The sequence below is a fragment of the Sinocyclocheilus grahami genome, unplaced genomic scaffold, assembly GCF_001515645.1.
Source record: "Sinocyclocheilus grahami isolate Dianchi unplaced genomic scaffold, SAMN03320097.WGS_v1.1 scaffold419.1, whole genome shotgun sequence".
NCBI lineage: Eukaryota > Metazoa > Chordata > Actinopteri > Cypriniformes > Cyprinidae > Sinocyclocheilus > Sinocyclocheilus grahami.
Window position 1 is genome coordinate 1,973,304 of NW_015505598.1, and position 17,807 is coordinate 1,991,110.

Here is a 17,807-nt window from a genome sequence, read left to right on the forward strand (position 1 = left end):
TATATATATATATATAGTAGTAGTACTTTTTCTCTTTTTTACATAATCATAGTTTCATATGCACCTGTTGTTTCCAATGCATACAGCTGTTTAGGCATATTTGTAATGATTAAATATAAATTTAACCAGCCTTGTCTTGAGCCTGTTTTTGTTCACTTTTGCCCATCAGTGCATGTAAGGACGGTTTGGTCGCCCGTCATCTTTAGATGCATCATGCTTTTATTCATCACTATTTTCTGCCTTTAGAATAATATTACAAATCATCAACAATAACACACACACACACACACAGTTACATTTAATGACTTTTAAAATGCTAGCTCCAAAGGCCCTTTCTGCTGAAATAGCATAACCACACTGCTACTAAAATCAGTTGCTGTGTATTCTTGAGCCTGTTTTTGTTCACTTTTGCCCATCAGTGCATGTAAGGACGGTTTGGTCGCCCGTCATCTTTAGATGCATCATGCTTTTATTCATCACTATTTTCTGCCTTTAGAATAATATTACAAATCATCAACAATAACACACACACACACACACACACAGTTACATTTAATGACTTTTAAAATGCTAGCTCCAAAGGCCCTTTCTGCTGAAATAGCATAACCACACTGCTACTAAAATCAGTTGCTGTGTATATTACTCATATATCGAGAAGTGCAGTAATAACACATGATGAATCAAAGCTCAGAGTGAATGTATGAAGGTACACAGTGTTGTAAAATAATTTAATTTAATTAATTTTTCCCCCCAATGGTTCTCAGGAGGGCATTATTATTGGTTTATTTGTTGGTGTGTAAAAAAAAAAAAAAAAAAATATATATATTATGTGTGTGTGTGTATATATATATATATATATGTGTATATGTGTGTGTGTATTAGGGCTGGGCGGCATGGGCAAAAATTAATATCTATTTTTTGGGCCATTTATATTTCGGTGTTTTTGGATTAAAAAACCTATTTTCTCCCCCCTCTCTCTCTCTATCTCTCTCTCTCTCTATCTATCTATCTATCTATATATATATATATAAATTAATTTCAGTTACTGTCCAATGTTGTCCAACAAAACGATGTGTATTAAAGGCTGTGAAAACAAAGTGAATGTAAGCCTTTATATTATGTGCAAAAAAGGGTTAAAATCACATTTCATTGTAACATGGCAATCTAAAAACAAAATAAGGCTTTAAAGCGGAAGTTAAAGGGTTAGTTCACCCAAAAATCCCCCAATGGTTCTCAGGAGGGCATTATTATTGGTTTATTATGTATGCATTATGTAAATATGATAAATGTAACATTATAACAGAAAATACTTTTTATTACACCCATGCAAGCCCTATATTTGGAGAGAGTCTAGCTTCTCAAAGAAGCTAAAGAAAGCGGGCGCCATCGTGTCGTGACGTCACAAAGCCGTGGAGATCACGTGACAGAAAAGGCGCAAAGTTGATACCACTTTCCAACAGACGGGGGTCTTTCTCCAAATGCATTTGGACTCGATATATCTATTGCGCTATGCTTTTCGTTCGCTCTGCTATCGGTTCGCCACAAATCGTGCCTTTCAGACGTCGCTGCTGTATCGAGTTAGTCGTATGTGTCGAGTAACCGACTGAGTCCACACGTTCCCGCTCAGCGCGTTGGACTGTACCATCCGGTCTCGGGTCAGAGTTCAAAAGAAGTCTGCAGTGCGTGTTCCGCTCCTGCCGGGTTTTTAATTTCTTTATTTTGGAATAGGTGGTCTTTCGTTTTAACTCCTTCGGAAAGATGGCCTCAGGTGAATATGTATAATACAGCGTAGTCCGTAACGCAGTAATCGTTCTTTATTTGTTTGCTGTTCAGTTTTGTGAGACATAAAAGATGATAACCGCAGCGCGCTTAGCATTAGCGGCTAACAAAACCGACGACGCGGTGTTTGATCATGTTTAGATATAAAACCACATTCACGATAGAAAACACGATATAAGCCTCTTTAAGTATGTGTATCTTCTGTTTAAGTATACAAGCCGAGCTCGGTGGCTGTGTGAGTGTAGCGAGGATGAGCGTTTAGCCGCGAGCTCAGGGAATGGCGTGGTGTGGTTGTTAGCTTAGCATTTTTACTAATGCTCACGCGCACGCTTATGTAAGCTACGCGTTTCTCTGACTTGATTAACTTTGTCGCGGTGCTTCATATATTCTGCCTAATTGTTTATTTGTGTCCGCAGATTCCGGCTACGGTCAGCCTGGCGCTCAACAAAGGTTTGCGTTATGGGCGTTATGACTAATCTGCATGAATAGTTGTTATAGATCTGTGTTACTGGGTGAATATCCGGGTAACGTTACGAGAATATGGCGGCAGTGCCACGGTTTGAGTTTTTGGGAATATTACTCATTAGTGTGTTTCAGGAGGTGTAATTTCCCCCCTTTTTTCTTTGTGCAGCTACGGATCTTATGGTGGATCCCAGGCCTATCAAGCTGGACAGGTATTGCTTCATTATGCTTTAGTGTGTGTGTGTAAAAAAAAAAAAAAAAAAAATATATATATTATGTGTGTGTGTGTATATATATATATATATATGTGTATATGTGTGTGTGTATTAGGGCTGGGCGGCATGGGCAAAAATTAATATCTATTTTTTGGGCCATTTATATTTCGGTGTTTTTGGATTAAAAAACCTATTTTCTCCCCCCTCTCTCTCTCTATCTCTCTCTCTCTCTATCTATCTATCTATCTATCTATATATATATATATATATATATATATATGTATATGTGTGTGTGTATTAGGGCTGGGCGGCATGGGCAAAAATTAATATCTGTATTTTTTGGGCCATTTATATTTCGGTGTTTTTGGATTAAAAAACCTATTTTCTCCCCCCTCTCTCTCTCTATCTCTCTCTCTCTCTATCTATCTATCTATCTATCTATATATATATAAATTAATTTCAGTTACTGTCCAATGTTGTCCAACAAAACGATGTGTATTAAAGGCTGTGAAAACAAAGTGAATGTAAGCCTTTATATTATGTGCAAAAAAGGGTTAAAATCACATTTCATTGTAACATGGCAATCTAAAAACAAAATAAGGCTTTAAAGCGGAAGTTAAAGGGTTAGTTCACCCAAAAATGAAAATTAGCCCATAAATTACTCACCCTGAAGGCATTCTAGGTGTGTATGACTTTCAGACGAATCCAGTCGGAGTTATTTTAAATATTCTTTGATCTTTCAAGCTCTGTCGTTGCACTCGGCGGGTGTTGCATGCATCAGTCCAAAAGACGTGAAATAAAAAGCGCCCATCCACAAAAAAAAGGGGGGTGTCTATCTATCTATCTATCTATATATATATATATAAATTAATTTCAGTTACTGTCCAATGTTGTCCAACAAAACGATGTGTATTAAAGGCTGTGAAAACAAAGTGAATGTAAGCCTTTATATTATGTGCAAAAAAGGGTTAAAATCACATTTCATTGTAACATGGCAATCTAAAAACAAAATAAGGCTTTAAAGCGGAAGTTAAAGGGTTAGTTCACCCAAAAATGAAAATTAGCCCATAAATTACTCACCCTGAAGGCATTCTAGGTGTGTATGACTTTCAGACGAATCCAGTCGGAGTTATTTTAAATATTCTTTGATCTTTCAAGCTCTGTCGTTGCACTCGGCGGGTGTTGCATGCATCAGTCCAAAAGACGTGAAATAAAAAGCGCCCATCCACAAAAAAAAGGGGGGTGAACAAAGGCCTCCTGTAGCGAATCGATGCGTTTTTGTAAGAAAAAGGGTGCTTTTTATTTCACGTCATTTGAATTGAAGCAATGCAACACCCGCTGAGTGCAACGATAGAGCTTGAAAGATCAAAGACCATTTTTAATATAACTCCGACTGGATTCGTCTGAAAGAAGAAAGTCATATACACCTAGGATGCATCGGGGGTGAGTGAAACGCAGCCTAATTTTCATTTTTGGCTGAACTAACCCTTTAAATTCACTAAAATGAAAATAAATGAGAAGGGACAAAAACGGTAGTTATGCTATTTTGAATACCCCATTACAGTCAGTGCTATCATAAAAATAAACTTGTAGGTTTACAATTCTGCGCGTCACATTTATTGTCCAACTACAAATATTTCAGCGACATGTATATTTTAGTCAGAATTATTGCGCTCGTTCACTGAAGTCTGTGAAGTTTAGCGGAGAATCTCAAAGCAGAAGGCTCATGCACGTCTGACAGAAAAATGGAAATATTTCCATGGCTTTCTAACGTTTACAGACGGAGAATATACCTGCAAGTTCTGCATTCAGGAAGACCGCACATCTCAAACACATTAAACCGCGCGAGTAGTGTCTGTCAGCGGCACACACAGCCTTTCTGTCAGAGCATATGACGGGCCGAGCCGCTTGAACTAAAATGCCAAACGAAACCATAAACTGTCTTACCAGTTTTTAAAGGCCTTAATATGAAGCTTGTCACATGTTTAGAACAAACTGGATAATGCACTTTCTCCGCAGCAGCTCAGTCTGTCATCCACTATATTTTCAGATTCGCTCGTATCAACTGTGTATTGATATAAACGGTATTGCCTCATATCGAATCACTTATAAAGAAAATATCGATATATCATACAAACTCTATACCGCCCAGCCCTAGAGTGTGTGTGTATTAGGGATGTGCATCATGACTGAGGCCGATACGCATCTCGATGCATAGCCTACGATACATTAAAGATGCATATGAAGCAGCTAGCGATGCGATACAATTCACCCGTTACGATGCAGTTCGATACGATTTCGATTCAACACAATGCGATTCGATGCAATGGAGAAAATATGATCACTTTTCATGCCTCGAGGCCCGTTTCATAAAACAAGTTAACCAAATAAGCCAGGCTTATTTCAGTTAGTCTGACTCATTGTCAAATGATTTGGTTCCATAAAGCAAGTTTAACATAGGCCTAGATCAAGCTCAGTCACTGTGGCAACTTATGCTGAGAAGCTAACCTGGTCTAAAGCAGGCTAACTGTCAGGCTGAGCTCACCTCCTCTACTGACCAACAGGAACATAATTATATTACCACTGTCTCAGTTTATACTATTTCTATTATTGCATACTATTATTTGATCTTTTTAAAAAAAAATTTTTTTTACAGTTTCTAGCCATGCAGCCTTTCTCTCAGGTTTTATTACAGCTGTACCTTTTATAGTTTGCAGAACACAACAATCTAAAATTGCTCTTTAAAGCATTAAAATAACTAAATTAGAATTTAAAATCACTGAATTAAAAATGAAAATAATAAAAGAAAGTGACTACATTTTAACTGCTATAAGAAACCCGCATTAACTCATTTGAGCTTAGTAATTAGTACTGTAGCCTACTAGCTTACATTTGATTTGCCCATTACAATAGTCCACTTACAGTTACTGCTATCATAGAAATACACTTATGTAGGTTTAAAATTCTACAAGACCCATTTAATGTCCAAAAACACATTTAGCAAAATGTATATTTTACTCAATGATTTTGCTCAGTCTGTTTAGCAGCACTCGTTGCTCTCGCGTGCCCCGTTCCTGACAGCAAAATGTTTGCGTGACTTTGACATTTACAGATGAAAAATATACCTGTGACATGTCAGTTATGCACGGAGGAAAACACGTCTCAAATGCATTAAACAGCACAGATACATTCGCTGTTTGCGATGGTGGATCGATTTGATCCATGATCGACATTAAGAACTGCTTAAGAATAAATGGGCACAAATTAGTGAGATTTTGTGAATTTAATTTGTCGTTAATGGAACTGCTTTAGCCCCGATTGATTTGTTAGATTATTTCAGGTCAGGTTTTGGACTTTTAATCCCCGCTGTTTCATAAAACAAGTTAACCAAATAAGCCAGGCTTATTTCAGTTAGTCTGACTCATTGTCAAATGATTTGGTTCCATAAAGCAAGTTTAACATAGGCCTAGATCAAGCTCAGTCACTGTGGCAACTTATGCTGAGAAGCTAACCTGGTCTAAAGCAGGCTAAGCTAAGCTGCTCTACTGACCAACAGGAACATAATTATTACTATTATTGCATACTATTATTTGATCTTTAAAAAAAAAATTTTTTTTACAGTTTCTAGCCATGCAGCCTTTCTCTCAGGTTTTATTACAGCTGTACCTTTTATAGTTTGCAGAACACAACGATCTAAAATTGCTCTTTAAAGCATTAAAATAATAACTAAATTAGAATTTAAAATCACTGAATTAAAAATGAAAATAATAAAAGAAAGTGACTACATTTTAACTGCTATAAGAAACCCGCATTAACTCATTTGAGCTTAGTAATTAGTACTGTAGCCTACTAGCTTACATTTGATTTGCCCATTACAATAGTCCACTTACAGTTACTGCTATCATAGAAATACACTTATGTAGGTTTAAAATTCTACAAGACCCATTTAATGTCCAAAAACACATTTAGCAAAATGTATATTTTACTCAATGATTTTGCTCAGTCTGTTTAGCAGCACTCGTTGCTCTCGCGTGCCCCGTTCCTGACAGCAAAATGTTTGCGTGACTTTGACATTTACAGATGAAAAATATACCTGTGACATGTCAGTTATGCACGGAGGAAAACACGTCTCAAATGCATTAAACAGCACAGATACATTCGCTGTTTGCGATGGTGGATCGATTTGATCCATGATCGACATTAAGAACTGCTTAAGAATAAATGGGCACAAATTAGTGAGATTTTGTGAATTTAATTTGTCGTTAATGGAACTGCTTTAGCCCCGATTGATTTGTTAGATTATTTCAGGTCAGGTTTTGGACTTTTAATCCCCGCTTTTCCTCGGGTCTCGTGGTGTTGTGATTCGTCATATTCACGCAGCAGCAGCGGTGACGAGAGCGTGCGCTTGAGAAACCGTTTAGAGGAGAAATCAATCTACATATACAATATTGGTCACTTTCTAAATAATAAAAGTATAGCACATCCACTAGTAATTATATATAAATGAATCAGTTTTTCCCAATGCAAATATGTTAGAACGATGCATTGCGACATAAATGACAACTTATAGCCGATACACGCTTTTTAAACCGATGCCGTACAAAAGTTTGGGGTCAGTACATTATTCATTCTTTTTTTGAAAGTAATTAACATTTGTTCAGCAAGGATGTGAATTTAAGAAGTGATGGCTTCTATAACATTTGTATTGTTAGAGAAAATTTATATTTTAAATAAATTGTTCTTTTGAACTTTTTATTCATCAAAGAATCCTGAAAAGTGTCGCAGTTTCCAAAAAAAAAAATATTGTGCAGCACAGCTGTTGATAATTCTAATAATAAATCAGCATATTAGAATGATTTCTGAAGATCATGTGACGCTTTATACTGGAGTAATGATGGAAATTCAGCTTTGCATCACAGAAATAAATTATATTTTAAAGGATATTAAAATGGAAACCATTATTTTATATTGTAATAACATTTTGCAAGATTACTGTTTTTTTTTTCTGTATTTTTGATCAAATAAATGCATCCTTGATGAGCAGAAGAGACTTCTTTAAAAAACATTACAAGTCTTCCTGATCCCAAACTTTTGACCGGTAGTGTGTGTGTATATGTTGGCACTGAATGATTTTGTCTTTCCAGCAGGGATATGGTCAGGGTAATGGGAGCGGCTCTTACAGTGGACAGAGTTACAGTGGTTATGGACAGCCTAGTGGTATGTGGGTTATAAGTGATTTTATGAATGCATTTAATGATGGATGGTGTGTAATGGACATGATTTCCTGAAGGAGAGAGCTATGGCCAGTCGTCTCAGGGTTACTCCTCTGGTGGTTATGGTCAGCAGCAGCAGCAACAACAACCACCGCAGCAACCACCACCGCCGCCGCAGCAGCAGGGCTATGACAGCTACGGACAGCAGGGATCCGAATCCTCGTCCGGGTGAGAGATCGGACTTCTGTCATAGCCACATCTTGTCTCGATCATTATTGATGACAAACCGAGTGGGATCTATATAGAATGAGTAAACTCCATGAATTTAGTCCCAATGTTGGAAAGACATTTCTATCAATTCTCTAACCGATGGGACCACATTGTTTATACCCGCTGTATAATAGTCTTGTCTTTCCAGGATGATTTTAATGCTAGGGGAAGATCCTCCAACATGTTCTCTCTGCCGAATCCCTTTATCCATTCAGCATGTTTTATTAGATTGTGCTGGTTTTACCTCTGTTAGAAAACTTTTTTTCAGTTAACTCTTTTGAAGGGATTTTTAACCAAGTTAAACCAAATACAGTTTGAGTTTTTAGCAAAAATAAGTTGTAAAAATGTGATATAATTCAGCCGTAATATTTCTCGACATGAAACTAGCCACAGAAGCTGGAATGGCGTTAAACACAAACAAACTCTTGTTGTTGATGACATAAGTATGTTTACTCTGCTGATTACAGGGTTTCTGTAGGAAGTGTTCGGAAACAGCATTTTTCATATGCCAAACACTGGTTTCTGTCACAGAATGCATAGCCCTGTAATTGTGTAACCATCATAGTTATTACTACAGTGTAATGTGACATTCTGCTCCTGATTGGCCTGATTAGCTCCAACCCTATATGTGAGAGAGAGGGTCTATTTCATATGAAATTATAGGGATGCACCGATAGGTTTTTTTTTTTTGGCCGATACTGCTTTTAACAAACCACTATTGGCTGATATCGATATTGGTCTATTGCATAAAGCAGGGCTTAAAATGATCGGTTCACTCCGAGCTGAATCGGTAGTTGATAGTTTCTGTTTCTGCGTTCCTCTGTATTACGTTCAGAAACAGGTTTGAGTAAATACCGGTTAATAACTTTTTATTTATTTTTAACTTTTCCTTTGCCAATAATAATAAAGTACAGTGTTTTCTGTACTCAAAAGAAAAAGTCTTGATCTGGAACTTGCTCTTAGTCCTAGTCAGTACAGCATCTCTTCTAGATTTTGACCAAGTGTACTAAACAAAAGAACTCAACGCTTTATAGCCAACACAGATTATAAAAAAAAAAAAGCCTACCACTCTCGTTCTGCATGAATCCAAATGTTTCCATATTCGTGACGTATCTGGATGTTAAAGTATTTGTAAACAATAGGCTTTGTTCTTCACTCGCATATCATACTTTTTTTTTTTCTTTTCGTTTTTGCCATTAAAATAGCCTGAGATGCTGACATGGCATTAAATAAAAATATACTACTAACTCGCATTGAGGCAAAACATCATTCAAAACTGTTGACGCTTTTGCAAAATAAAGAAAACCGCTTTCTGCCATCTGTTTCCTTTCCGTGAAATTCAGAGGACTTTACAATGAACCGAAACTCAGCACAATTATTTTTCTTTCGTTTTGTTAATCTGTTAATGATTTAAGTGAAACATATTTCGTGTATAGGCCTATATATTCCTTATGTAGCCTATATAGTTTTATTTGGTTTTCTGCATTCATAGAAGTGCTGCAGGTGCGTGATGTGAGCTTTTGTGAATCCGTGTTCTACACTATCCTGCCATTTTTGTTTGTTTCAAACACACGAAAAGCTGCATATTACATGCCAATCATTTTCACTTAAATGTAGGCCTAATGCTTGGTGGTTTGTGACGTATCCTCGGGTAAACTAACGCCGGGGCACTGCTAATGCGACTTACCTATTATTAATTTAACTCGTTGGATGTGTCAGCATCACATTTGCATAGGCTGTACTATGACGTCTGACAAACTAATTTGTGCAGATTTTGTATGCATTTAATTTTTTTGCCCAGAGAAAAACGTTGGATTATGCAACCGACAATGCTACTCATTGTCTCCATGCAGTTAATTAATAAGCATTGGTATCTGCCCTTTTCATGCCATTTCCAATATGCCGATGGCTTTAAAATAATCAAAAACAGGCAGATAAATATCAGCGGCCGATAAATCAGTGCATCCCTAGCCACAAGGTAATTTGGCTGCTGTCAGTGGGACCAGCATCTTTGAACGGTCAACAAGGATCATGATGCATGCTGCATGCTGGTCAAAAGATTTTCTGATTCAAAGAAAATCTGAACTAGTCCAATTCAATGCTCTGCCATGACGCTTTAAGCTTGACGTCGACTAGTAGCTGGTCCTATAGAGGGCACAACAGGATAAGAAATCTTTGAAGGACTTCCACATTTACACTGTTTCCAAACAGTTAAAATGACAAATAAATGCATACTCTGAAAGCGCTCCACAAGACGTGATGATATTACTGGATGCTCGAAATTGAACTAAAATTTTAAATAACATTTTTAATACAGAAATGATTCAAATAACTGAAATTATACGCAAAAAAGGAAACCAAATCCGCCAGCAGGTGGTGGCAATTTATCACTGAATCATTCATTCAATTGATTCGTTCGAACAGTTGAATCATTCAGGAATGAAGCAAGTGACTGTCTTTATGAACTGACAGAAATCCATCGTAGCGGCGGAACTTTAATCCATGGGTATCTGATTTAGAACAAGCAGAAATCTGTGAGAAATACAATGACCCAAAGACAAAAGAACTGATAAAAATGAACTGTTATAGGAGCAATAACCATGTGGGCAGCGCTGTGCCATATGCCATAGCTGTGCACAAGGTGTTTGTCACAGCTCCAGACTTATTTGCTCAATGACGTCATCCGCGACTAGTCGACTTCGACTCTACTTTCATCACATAAAAGTCGACTTTAAAAAAAAAATAAAAAATCGTGAAAGTCGTTCAACCCCTAGTTGTTACCCTCCCATAATTGTCTATCCTCTTCCGTTGTCTCACTGCAGTTATGGTGATAAGTCGTATGGACAGCAGCGATCTTATGGACAGCAGTCAGGAGGAGGTGCTGGCGGAGTAGCGTACGGGGGGTCTCAAGGTGGATATGCGCGACGCAATGAAGGTAATTTTGTAATTTATTGCATAATATCTTGCATAGACCTAGATCCAGATTTTTTTTTTCTTTTTTTTAAGTTGCTTAAGCCTAGACCCAGACTAAAATATGTCTGGGCTGTTTTAACTGAAAGAAACTAGCATTAACTGATCTATGCGAGTGCCTTTAGGGATGCATGATATTATCTGAACAATATCGGATTCAGCCAAGAATGGCTTAAAATGTAAGCATCGGCCCGATATAAAAAAAATACTATGCCGATATGCCTTTCCGATAAAATGAATAGCTCACGTGGTCAGGGTGTGATAGTGGTAAGACTTCAGCAGTGTAGTCATTCTTGAAGCAAACGTTTGCCGGAGTGACGATTGGATTCACTGTTTCAATCGAAAAATACATGTACAGACTGATGCGTCCTTTGTACAGTAGAGTAAATGGTCAATAACACGTGCAGTAACAGCGGCAGCAGCCAACCTCAGGTCCGGAAAGGCATTTTATTTTTTTAGGGGGTGCTATTGGCCTTATAATAAAATTAAAGTTAAATACACCAATAACGTTAAGATTGTTTCTGATTTAATAAAGCAGTACTCAACTTCATAAAATAACAAGTATGCTTTGAATTAAAGGTCAGATGCTATAGCTTAAATAAAAATGACGAACTTGACACTTGTAAATTATGCAAGTAATTTTATATATACAGATTTTATTCATGTGTAATGTTGTTGTTTTTTTTCAAATGGATTATGAAAACTTAAATACAAGGAGCTCAAAGATTTTCAGAATTTGTTGTTGCTTTAGACCATCTATAATTGTTAAATCTTTAGATAAAATGTTAAGATTACCACTGCATTTGTCTGTGGGGGAATAAAAGCAGTGATTGATTTATACTTGATTTCAGCTTTCAGTGTACACTTTATTGAAGAACTTCATTAATCGATTATTTAATTCTAACAAGGTTTTAACAAACCAAAATTAAATGCGTTTATAATCTCTGTACAGGAGAGACCTGGTGTTTCAAAACAAAGGGAAATGTTAGTTTACCCAAAAATAAAAATTAGCCCATGAATTACTTGCCCTCAAGGCATCCTAAGTGTATGACTTCTTTCAGAGGAGTCCAATCGGAGTTATATTAAAAATGGTCTTTGATCTTCCAAGCTGTTTAATGGCAGTCAGCGGGTGTTGCAGTGCACCAGTCCAAAAGAAGTTAGTTAAAGCGCATGCATCCATAATAAAAAATGCATCACTGCTCCGGGGGGTAAACAAAGGCCTCCTGTAGCGAAACGATGTGTTTTCTTAAGAAAAATATCCGTATTCAAAACTTAATAATAATCACTTTAATCTAGCTTGCGCTCACTGTTGTACACAGAAGCAGCTCCGGGAGGATGACGTATGAGGTCATTTTTGGGTGAACTAACCCTTTAAGGCCTGTTTATAAAAGATACTTGTGTCCTAATTAATCTATGGCCTAATCTTGGCTTAACCGGTGCCATGTGAAACCAGGTTTTAATGTTTGGCAGCAAATCCTAAACATTTTAGGATCTCGCTCTCTCCTCAGGTGATAGCCGGAGGTTTGGCGATGACGGTGGCTCGGACAGGTCGGAGGGTTTCAGGGGCAGAGGTCGTGGGGGTTATGACCGCGGAGGCTATGACAGAGGTGGCCGCGGTGGGCCACCCTCCGGTATGGGGTAAGTCTGACCACCCCAGAAGGTATCACCACACACTGTAAAAAATCAACAATGCACATAGGCCTGAGAAGTACTTTTTTTTTTTTTTTTTTTTTCCTCTGGATAACCCAAATATTTTTTCTTCTACCACAAGAGGAGGTTTGTCTACTTTTATTATCTGAACTGGTTGTACTCTTTATGGACCCTCCATCTGTTTTTCTATAAAGTGACACTCCACCCAATGGAATGTTATTAACATTATTGTAGTTAGTTGCATGATGCTTATAAATGGCATTTAGGCTAAAACCGTAAGGTTACTCTCCATGCATCACATATAGGACGGTATAGCTAGAAACACAAAGATTTGCATAATTGTCACATCTGTGGATATTTTCCCTCAAGGTTTCATCTGCTCTAGAATCGGTAAGAGCTTAAAGTCTGATTTAGGTCAGTCTAAACATGAGAATTGATCGGAAGCCTGGCTAATTATGGTGAAATCTTGACATTGTGTAGGAGAACCCCAAGTAATGCATTTTGTCCACTTTTTTTATTATGCATTTCTCGGGTTTCCTTTTGAATTAAATTCTAATTTTGAAGAAAAGGCAAAACAGTGTTTAAGTTTCCACTGAAGCCTTTAATGCAGATTTGTTTTTAGAGCTCATTTCTTCTGGTCTCCATTAGTGCTGGGCGCTATACCGGTTCATATCGAATACCGGTGTTTATTTTTGTTATATGAATTTTAAAAATACCGCAATACCGGTGTATGTCGCTTAAACAACGTTCGGAACGCGACACTGTTTGAAAGGGGTCCCTTTTCACTGTTGCACTGCGGTGAGAGCACAGCTGTATGTGTTAGTAAGCGTGAAAGTTCAGAAACTGAAGCTGTAGAACTAATAGAACGTGATGACACAGAAGAACTCATCCACAATATCCACACTGACCTCCACAAATATCCAGCGCCCGCTGCCATCCGCTCCCGCGTCTCACACACGTGAGCGCCACTTTAGCACTAGATTTAGCAACTTTCACACCCTTTTAGCGGCTTTTTTCCATAGAATATTCATACTGACAAACCTAGTGACTTCTCTGGATAAACCTTAGCTATGGTTCAGTTGGAAGATTTCTCCAGTGCTGTTGCGCGAGGTCTGACTTCCCCGGAGAAGTGTTGCCTCTCTCGGTGTGTGTTCTGTGCAGTGAGCGGCAGAGAAGCAGCGACTCCTCAATAAATGAGTACAAAACAGCATTTCCTAGCACCTGTCGCTTACTGATTGTTTGGAATTATAAATATGAGCATAGTTCGTCTATTAATATCACATGCACTTTTTTGTTTGTTGTTTTTAGTTTGTTACTTGGACGCAGGCAGTGCGCTGCATGAGACAAAAAAGTAATATAGCCGCTCTTTAGTGTAGATGCATGTTGATTTTATCAGACGATGCCGTGATTATAAATGAGTGACTCCTGGTTAACATGTATTAAAAGGGGTTGTGTTTAGTCACTATTTAGTGTGGTATTTTTTGACAATATTCACTCATCATGACAGTAAAATAGGGCTTTCTAAGTCAATATACTGCAGTATTTCCTCTCAATCAGTAGAAAATATGGTTAACACCCGCTCATGCTTGAAAAAAAATTACCGTCATGTACCGTGAAACTGGTATAATTTTTAAAAATACCGTGATATAAATTTTTGGTCATACCGCCCAGCACTAGTCTCCATCAGTTTTCCCTCCTTCCCTTTGGGAGAGTGTTCACGTTGGAAAGTTCTGCTGCAAGGAACAGTTCTCAGTCGCTCCACATGAATCGGTGTCTGTACAGTGTTGTTTCTTTGTCTTAACCGGTCTACATTTTATACTACAGGTATCAAAGTGAGTGAAATTAAAGTTGGACCTCAGCCATTGGAGCTCATAAGCACTCATAATGGAAGGAAAATGTGTGCTCGTCTACACGAGTGCCACAACAGTTAGACGCTCAAATCTAGAGTAAATTCTTGATGAAGAACTCGAGAGGGAGCAGGGAGGTTGTCCTCCGTGCTCTTCTCTGGTTTGTCGCATCAAATCTTGACGTTCAATCAGAAAAAAGCAATTCTAATTGGGAAAGAGGCTTGCCTCCTTTGGTTTCAATTTGCAATGTTTCATGTACATTTGGCCCATCATCTTTAACCTATCTGTCAATGGGAGCAGTTTCCTTCTCAGTAGTAAACCATGAAAGGAATACTGGTAAAGAGGGAGCCTTGCGCTCCCAGGTTTCAACAATGGAAAGCCATCATATCTTCAATTTTTCCTCTGCAGTGGTGGTGACCGTGGTGGCTACAAAAATTACGGTGGTAAGTGATGAGCATCTGTCTCAGTGGGGGAAAGGAGATTTAAAAAAATTAGCTGACAAATGAGCTCTTGAGCCACCATTTTATATCAACCCAAAGGAACATCACCTTATTGTCTTTATTGCTGTCCTCTCTGGTAATGCTCTTGTGGGCTAAAGTCGTAACAGCTACCCAGATTTACTCTATAAGATGGTCTTCTTGCATGAGGAAATTGAATTAAATGCCAGTGTTCTGGATGCCAACTGTGCACATGGTGAAGATGAGACGTGATTTAGATGAATACTTCTCATTTAATTTTGCTAGTCTCACAGAAAATCTCTTCTGGTGTACAAAGGTATTGGAAATGGCGCAGCAGTTTTGGACACACTGGTGCATAGAGTAAACTGTCACTTGTAAAGGTCAAATCTACATAGCATAGCAGTTTGGTTTTTATTAATTGTTCATAGACATAGACTTCATGTTATTTCTCAAGTTCTCAAAGTGGTGTTCCCCTTTCGTGTCTTGTTTTTCAGGAGCCAGAGACTACAGTCAGAAGGATGATGGAGGTGAGTGCAGAAAACACGTCACCTTAAAGTTCAAAGTGAACATCGTAGAAAGCAAGCAGTGATTTTATTTGAGTTGGCATGAATATTGAGGGCTCTATGAAGTCGTCTTTTTAAAAAAAATTTTTTTTTAATTTTGCTGGATTCCTATTATTTCTATTTAATATTTCAGATTTGTTTGATGGTTAAGTGAAACTTTAGTAATTAAAAAGCATGTCTAATTAATTGAAATCATGAAACCCATAAAATTAAACTAGTATATATGAAATTATCAGATTACTTTTAAGGCCCTTACAAAAAATGTTCCCCTAAAAAAAAGTTTTTTATAAGTTAAAATGTTTTAAGTTTTATACTTAAATTATATTGCTCTATTCAATTTAAATGTAATTAAATTTGAAATAATTAATCAAAGATTTATTATTCATTGATTTTTAAATAGGGCTTTGTTTTTTTTTGTTTTTTCCTTCCCCCAATTATTTTACGTTTTTCTGGTAATAAAATGAAGGCATAAAACAATTTCTTTTAATCAATATAAAAATTTAGTAATTGTATCAATACATTAAGGCATGCATTCTGCTGTACAACAGTTATATACTTGTCACAATTTCAAGTCAAATCAAGCTTTTATTTTGACTGGTTCTGTCAAGAGTTTTGTTTGTACATGTATGTGAGGTGCTGGTGTGGTTTTCTCTCTCCCTCCCTCTTCTCTCTCTCTCCCTCCCTCTTCTCTCTCCCTCCCTCCCTCTTCTCTCTCTCCCTCCCTCCCTCTTCTCTCTCTCCTTCTCTCTCTCCCTCTTTTCTTCCCCTCCCTCTTCTCTCCCTCCCTCCCTCTTCTCTCCCCCCCCCCATATGAAATGCTCATGAAGTGACTCCCAGAGCAGCTTTGGGAATGTTGTTCATGTGTTTGTCCTCATGTAGTGAGACTGCAGAGGCTGTAAACACTGAATGCCATGCATGCTTCAGATGCAGAACATGCAGGATTCATATTTAAATAGTCCTTTTTTTGTGTGTGTGTTAAGCATGGTGTAAATATTGTGATGGTCTCAACTCCAATATGTGTTTCTTCTCCCAATTACAGATGGCAATCAGGATAACTCTGACAATAACACCATCTTTGTCCAAGGTCTGAGTGAAGACGTCACTACTGAGGAAGTGGGTGACTACTTCAAACAAATTGGAATCATTAAGGCAAGTTTGCTCGCCTGACGGTCATGAACTTCACACACCAGGGCTGCGTTTCTCAAAAGCATCGTAAGATTAAGTCGATTGTGGCTCCATTGGTTTCAATAGGTCTAAGATGCACTTAAGCTTGTGATGCTTTTGGTAAACGCAGTCCTAAAGGATCCTGGTTTACACTAAATCTGCTGTAATGACAGGTCAATAAGAAGACCGGCAGTCTTATGATCAATCTGTACACTGATAAAGCCACCGGACGACTGAAGGGTGAAGCCACAGTGTCCTTTGACGATCCTCCCTCAGCCAAAGCTGCCATTGACTGGTTTGATGGTAAGAGAGTCATCCCTGCGGTCTCTGACTTCAATAGCATTCAAATAAATGGGGCTGATTTTGGGGCTGCTTTGTTTTGCTGGATTACAGGAAAAGAGTTCAAAGGAAAAGCCATCAAGGTGTCGTTTGCTACCAGAAGAGCTGAATTCACCCAGAGAGGAGGAGGAGGAGGAGGAGGAGGGGGTGGAGGAGGAGGACGAGGAGGAGGACGCGGCGGTGGTATGATTCGTGAATCTGACTCTACTCTGCTTGGATAAGACCAATCAGTTGTTTTGCAACTCATATTTCTGCTGTTTGTGCTCCCAGGTTTTCGAGGCAGAGGTAGCTTTGGTGGAGGTCCCTCGTTTGATGTCAAGGGTGGAGACTGGCCTTGTCCTAACAGGTTCGGTGCATGTAGTTATTTGTGAATGTGTTTGAGAGGGATCTGACTTCTGAATAATTGTAATTATTGCTAAACCACCTCTTGCAGCTCTTGTGGCAACATGAACTTCGCTAGAAGATACGAATGCAACAGGTGTGGAACGGCAAAGCCAGAAGGTGATGGCGGTGGAGATGGTAAGTGTGAGGCTTGTATTGACCAATAGAGGGAGCAGTTTAAGGAAGCTCGTTTCCACCATGGATAGTTTTTTTTTATTTATTTTTTTATTCCTCTTAATTGTGTTTCTCGCAATTCTGTGGAGAAAAAAAACGGAATTGTGAGAAACTCAATACTGCAAGAATAAACACAATTGCAAGATAAAAACTCAAATGCAATTGTTTTTTGTATAGCACACACAGTTGTGAGATTTAAAATATCTGAATCTTGAAACACTCAACTCAGGGAGGCAAAAAAGTGAGATTTGCGATGTTCACTCAGAATTCTGGGTCGCCGCCTCCCCCCCTCCCCACCCTCACTATCTCCTTCTTTTTTTTC

General features: G+C 38.1%; 1 protein-coding gene across 2 annotated transcripts in view; it reads left to right on the forward strand.

The window, feature by feature from the left end:
- The first annotated feature begins 1,636 nt into the window (after positions 1-1,636).
- Positions 1,637-17,807, forward strand: part of LOC107551305 (RNA-binding protein FUS-like) — a 17,951-nt gene continuing 1,780 nt past the window's right edge. The window contains exons 1-14 of one of the 2 annotated variants that reach the window (XM_016232863.1): positions 1,637-1,768; positions 2,196-2,229; positions 2,411-2,453; positions 7,604-7,673; positions 7,747-7,897; positions 10,762-10,874; positions 12,418-12,547; positions 14,815-14,849; positions 15,359-15,391; positions 16,467-16,576; positions 16,765-16,894; positions 16,985-17,113; positions 17,201-17,276; positions 17,364-17,449. In XM_016232863.1, the coding sequence (XP_016088349.1) occupies positions 1,759-1,768; positions 2,196-2,229; positions 2,411-2,453; positions 7,604-7,673; positions 7,747-7,897; positions 10,762-10,874; positions 12,418-12,547; positions 14,815-14,849; positions 15,359-15,391; positions 16,467-16,576; positions 16,765-16,894; positions 16,985-17,113; positions 17,201-17,276; positions 17,364-17,449 (1,150 nt within the window). In that variant the 5' untranslated portion in view covers positions 1,637-1,758. Of the gene's footprint in view, positions 1,769-2,195; positions 2,230-2,410; positions 2,454-7,600; positions 7,674-7,746; positions 7,898-10,761; positions 10,875-12,417; positions 12,548-14,814; positions 14,850-15,358; positions 15,392-16,466; positions 16,577-16,764; positions 16,895-16,984; positions 17,114-17,200; positions 17,277-17,363; positions 17,450-17,807 lie in introns of both variants that reach the window. The other variant, XM_016232862.1, reaches the window with a different exon arrangement.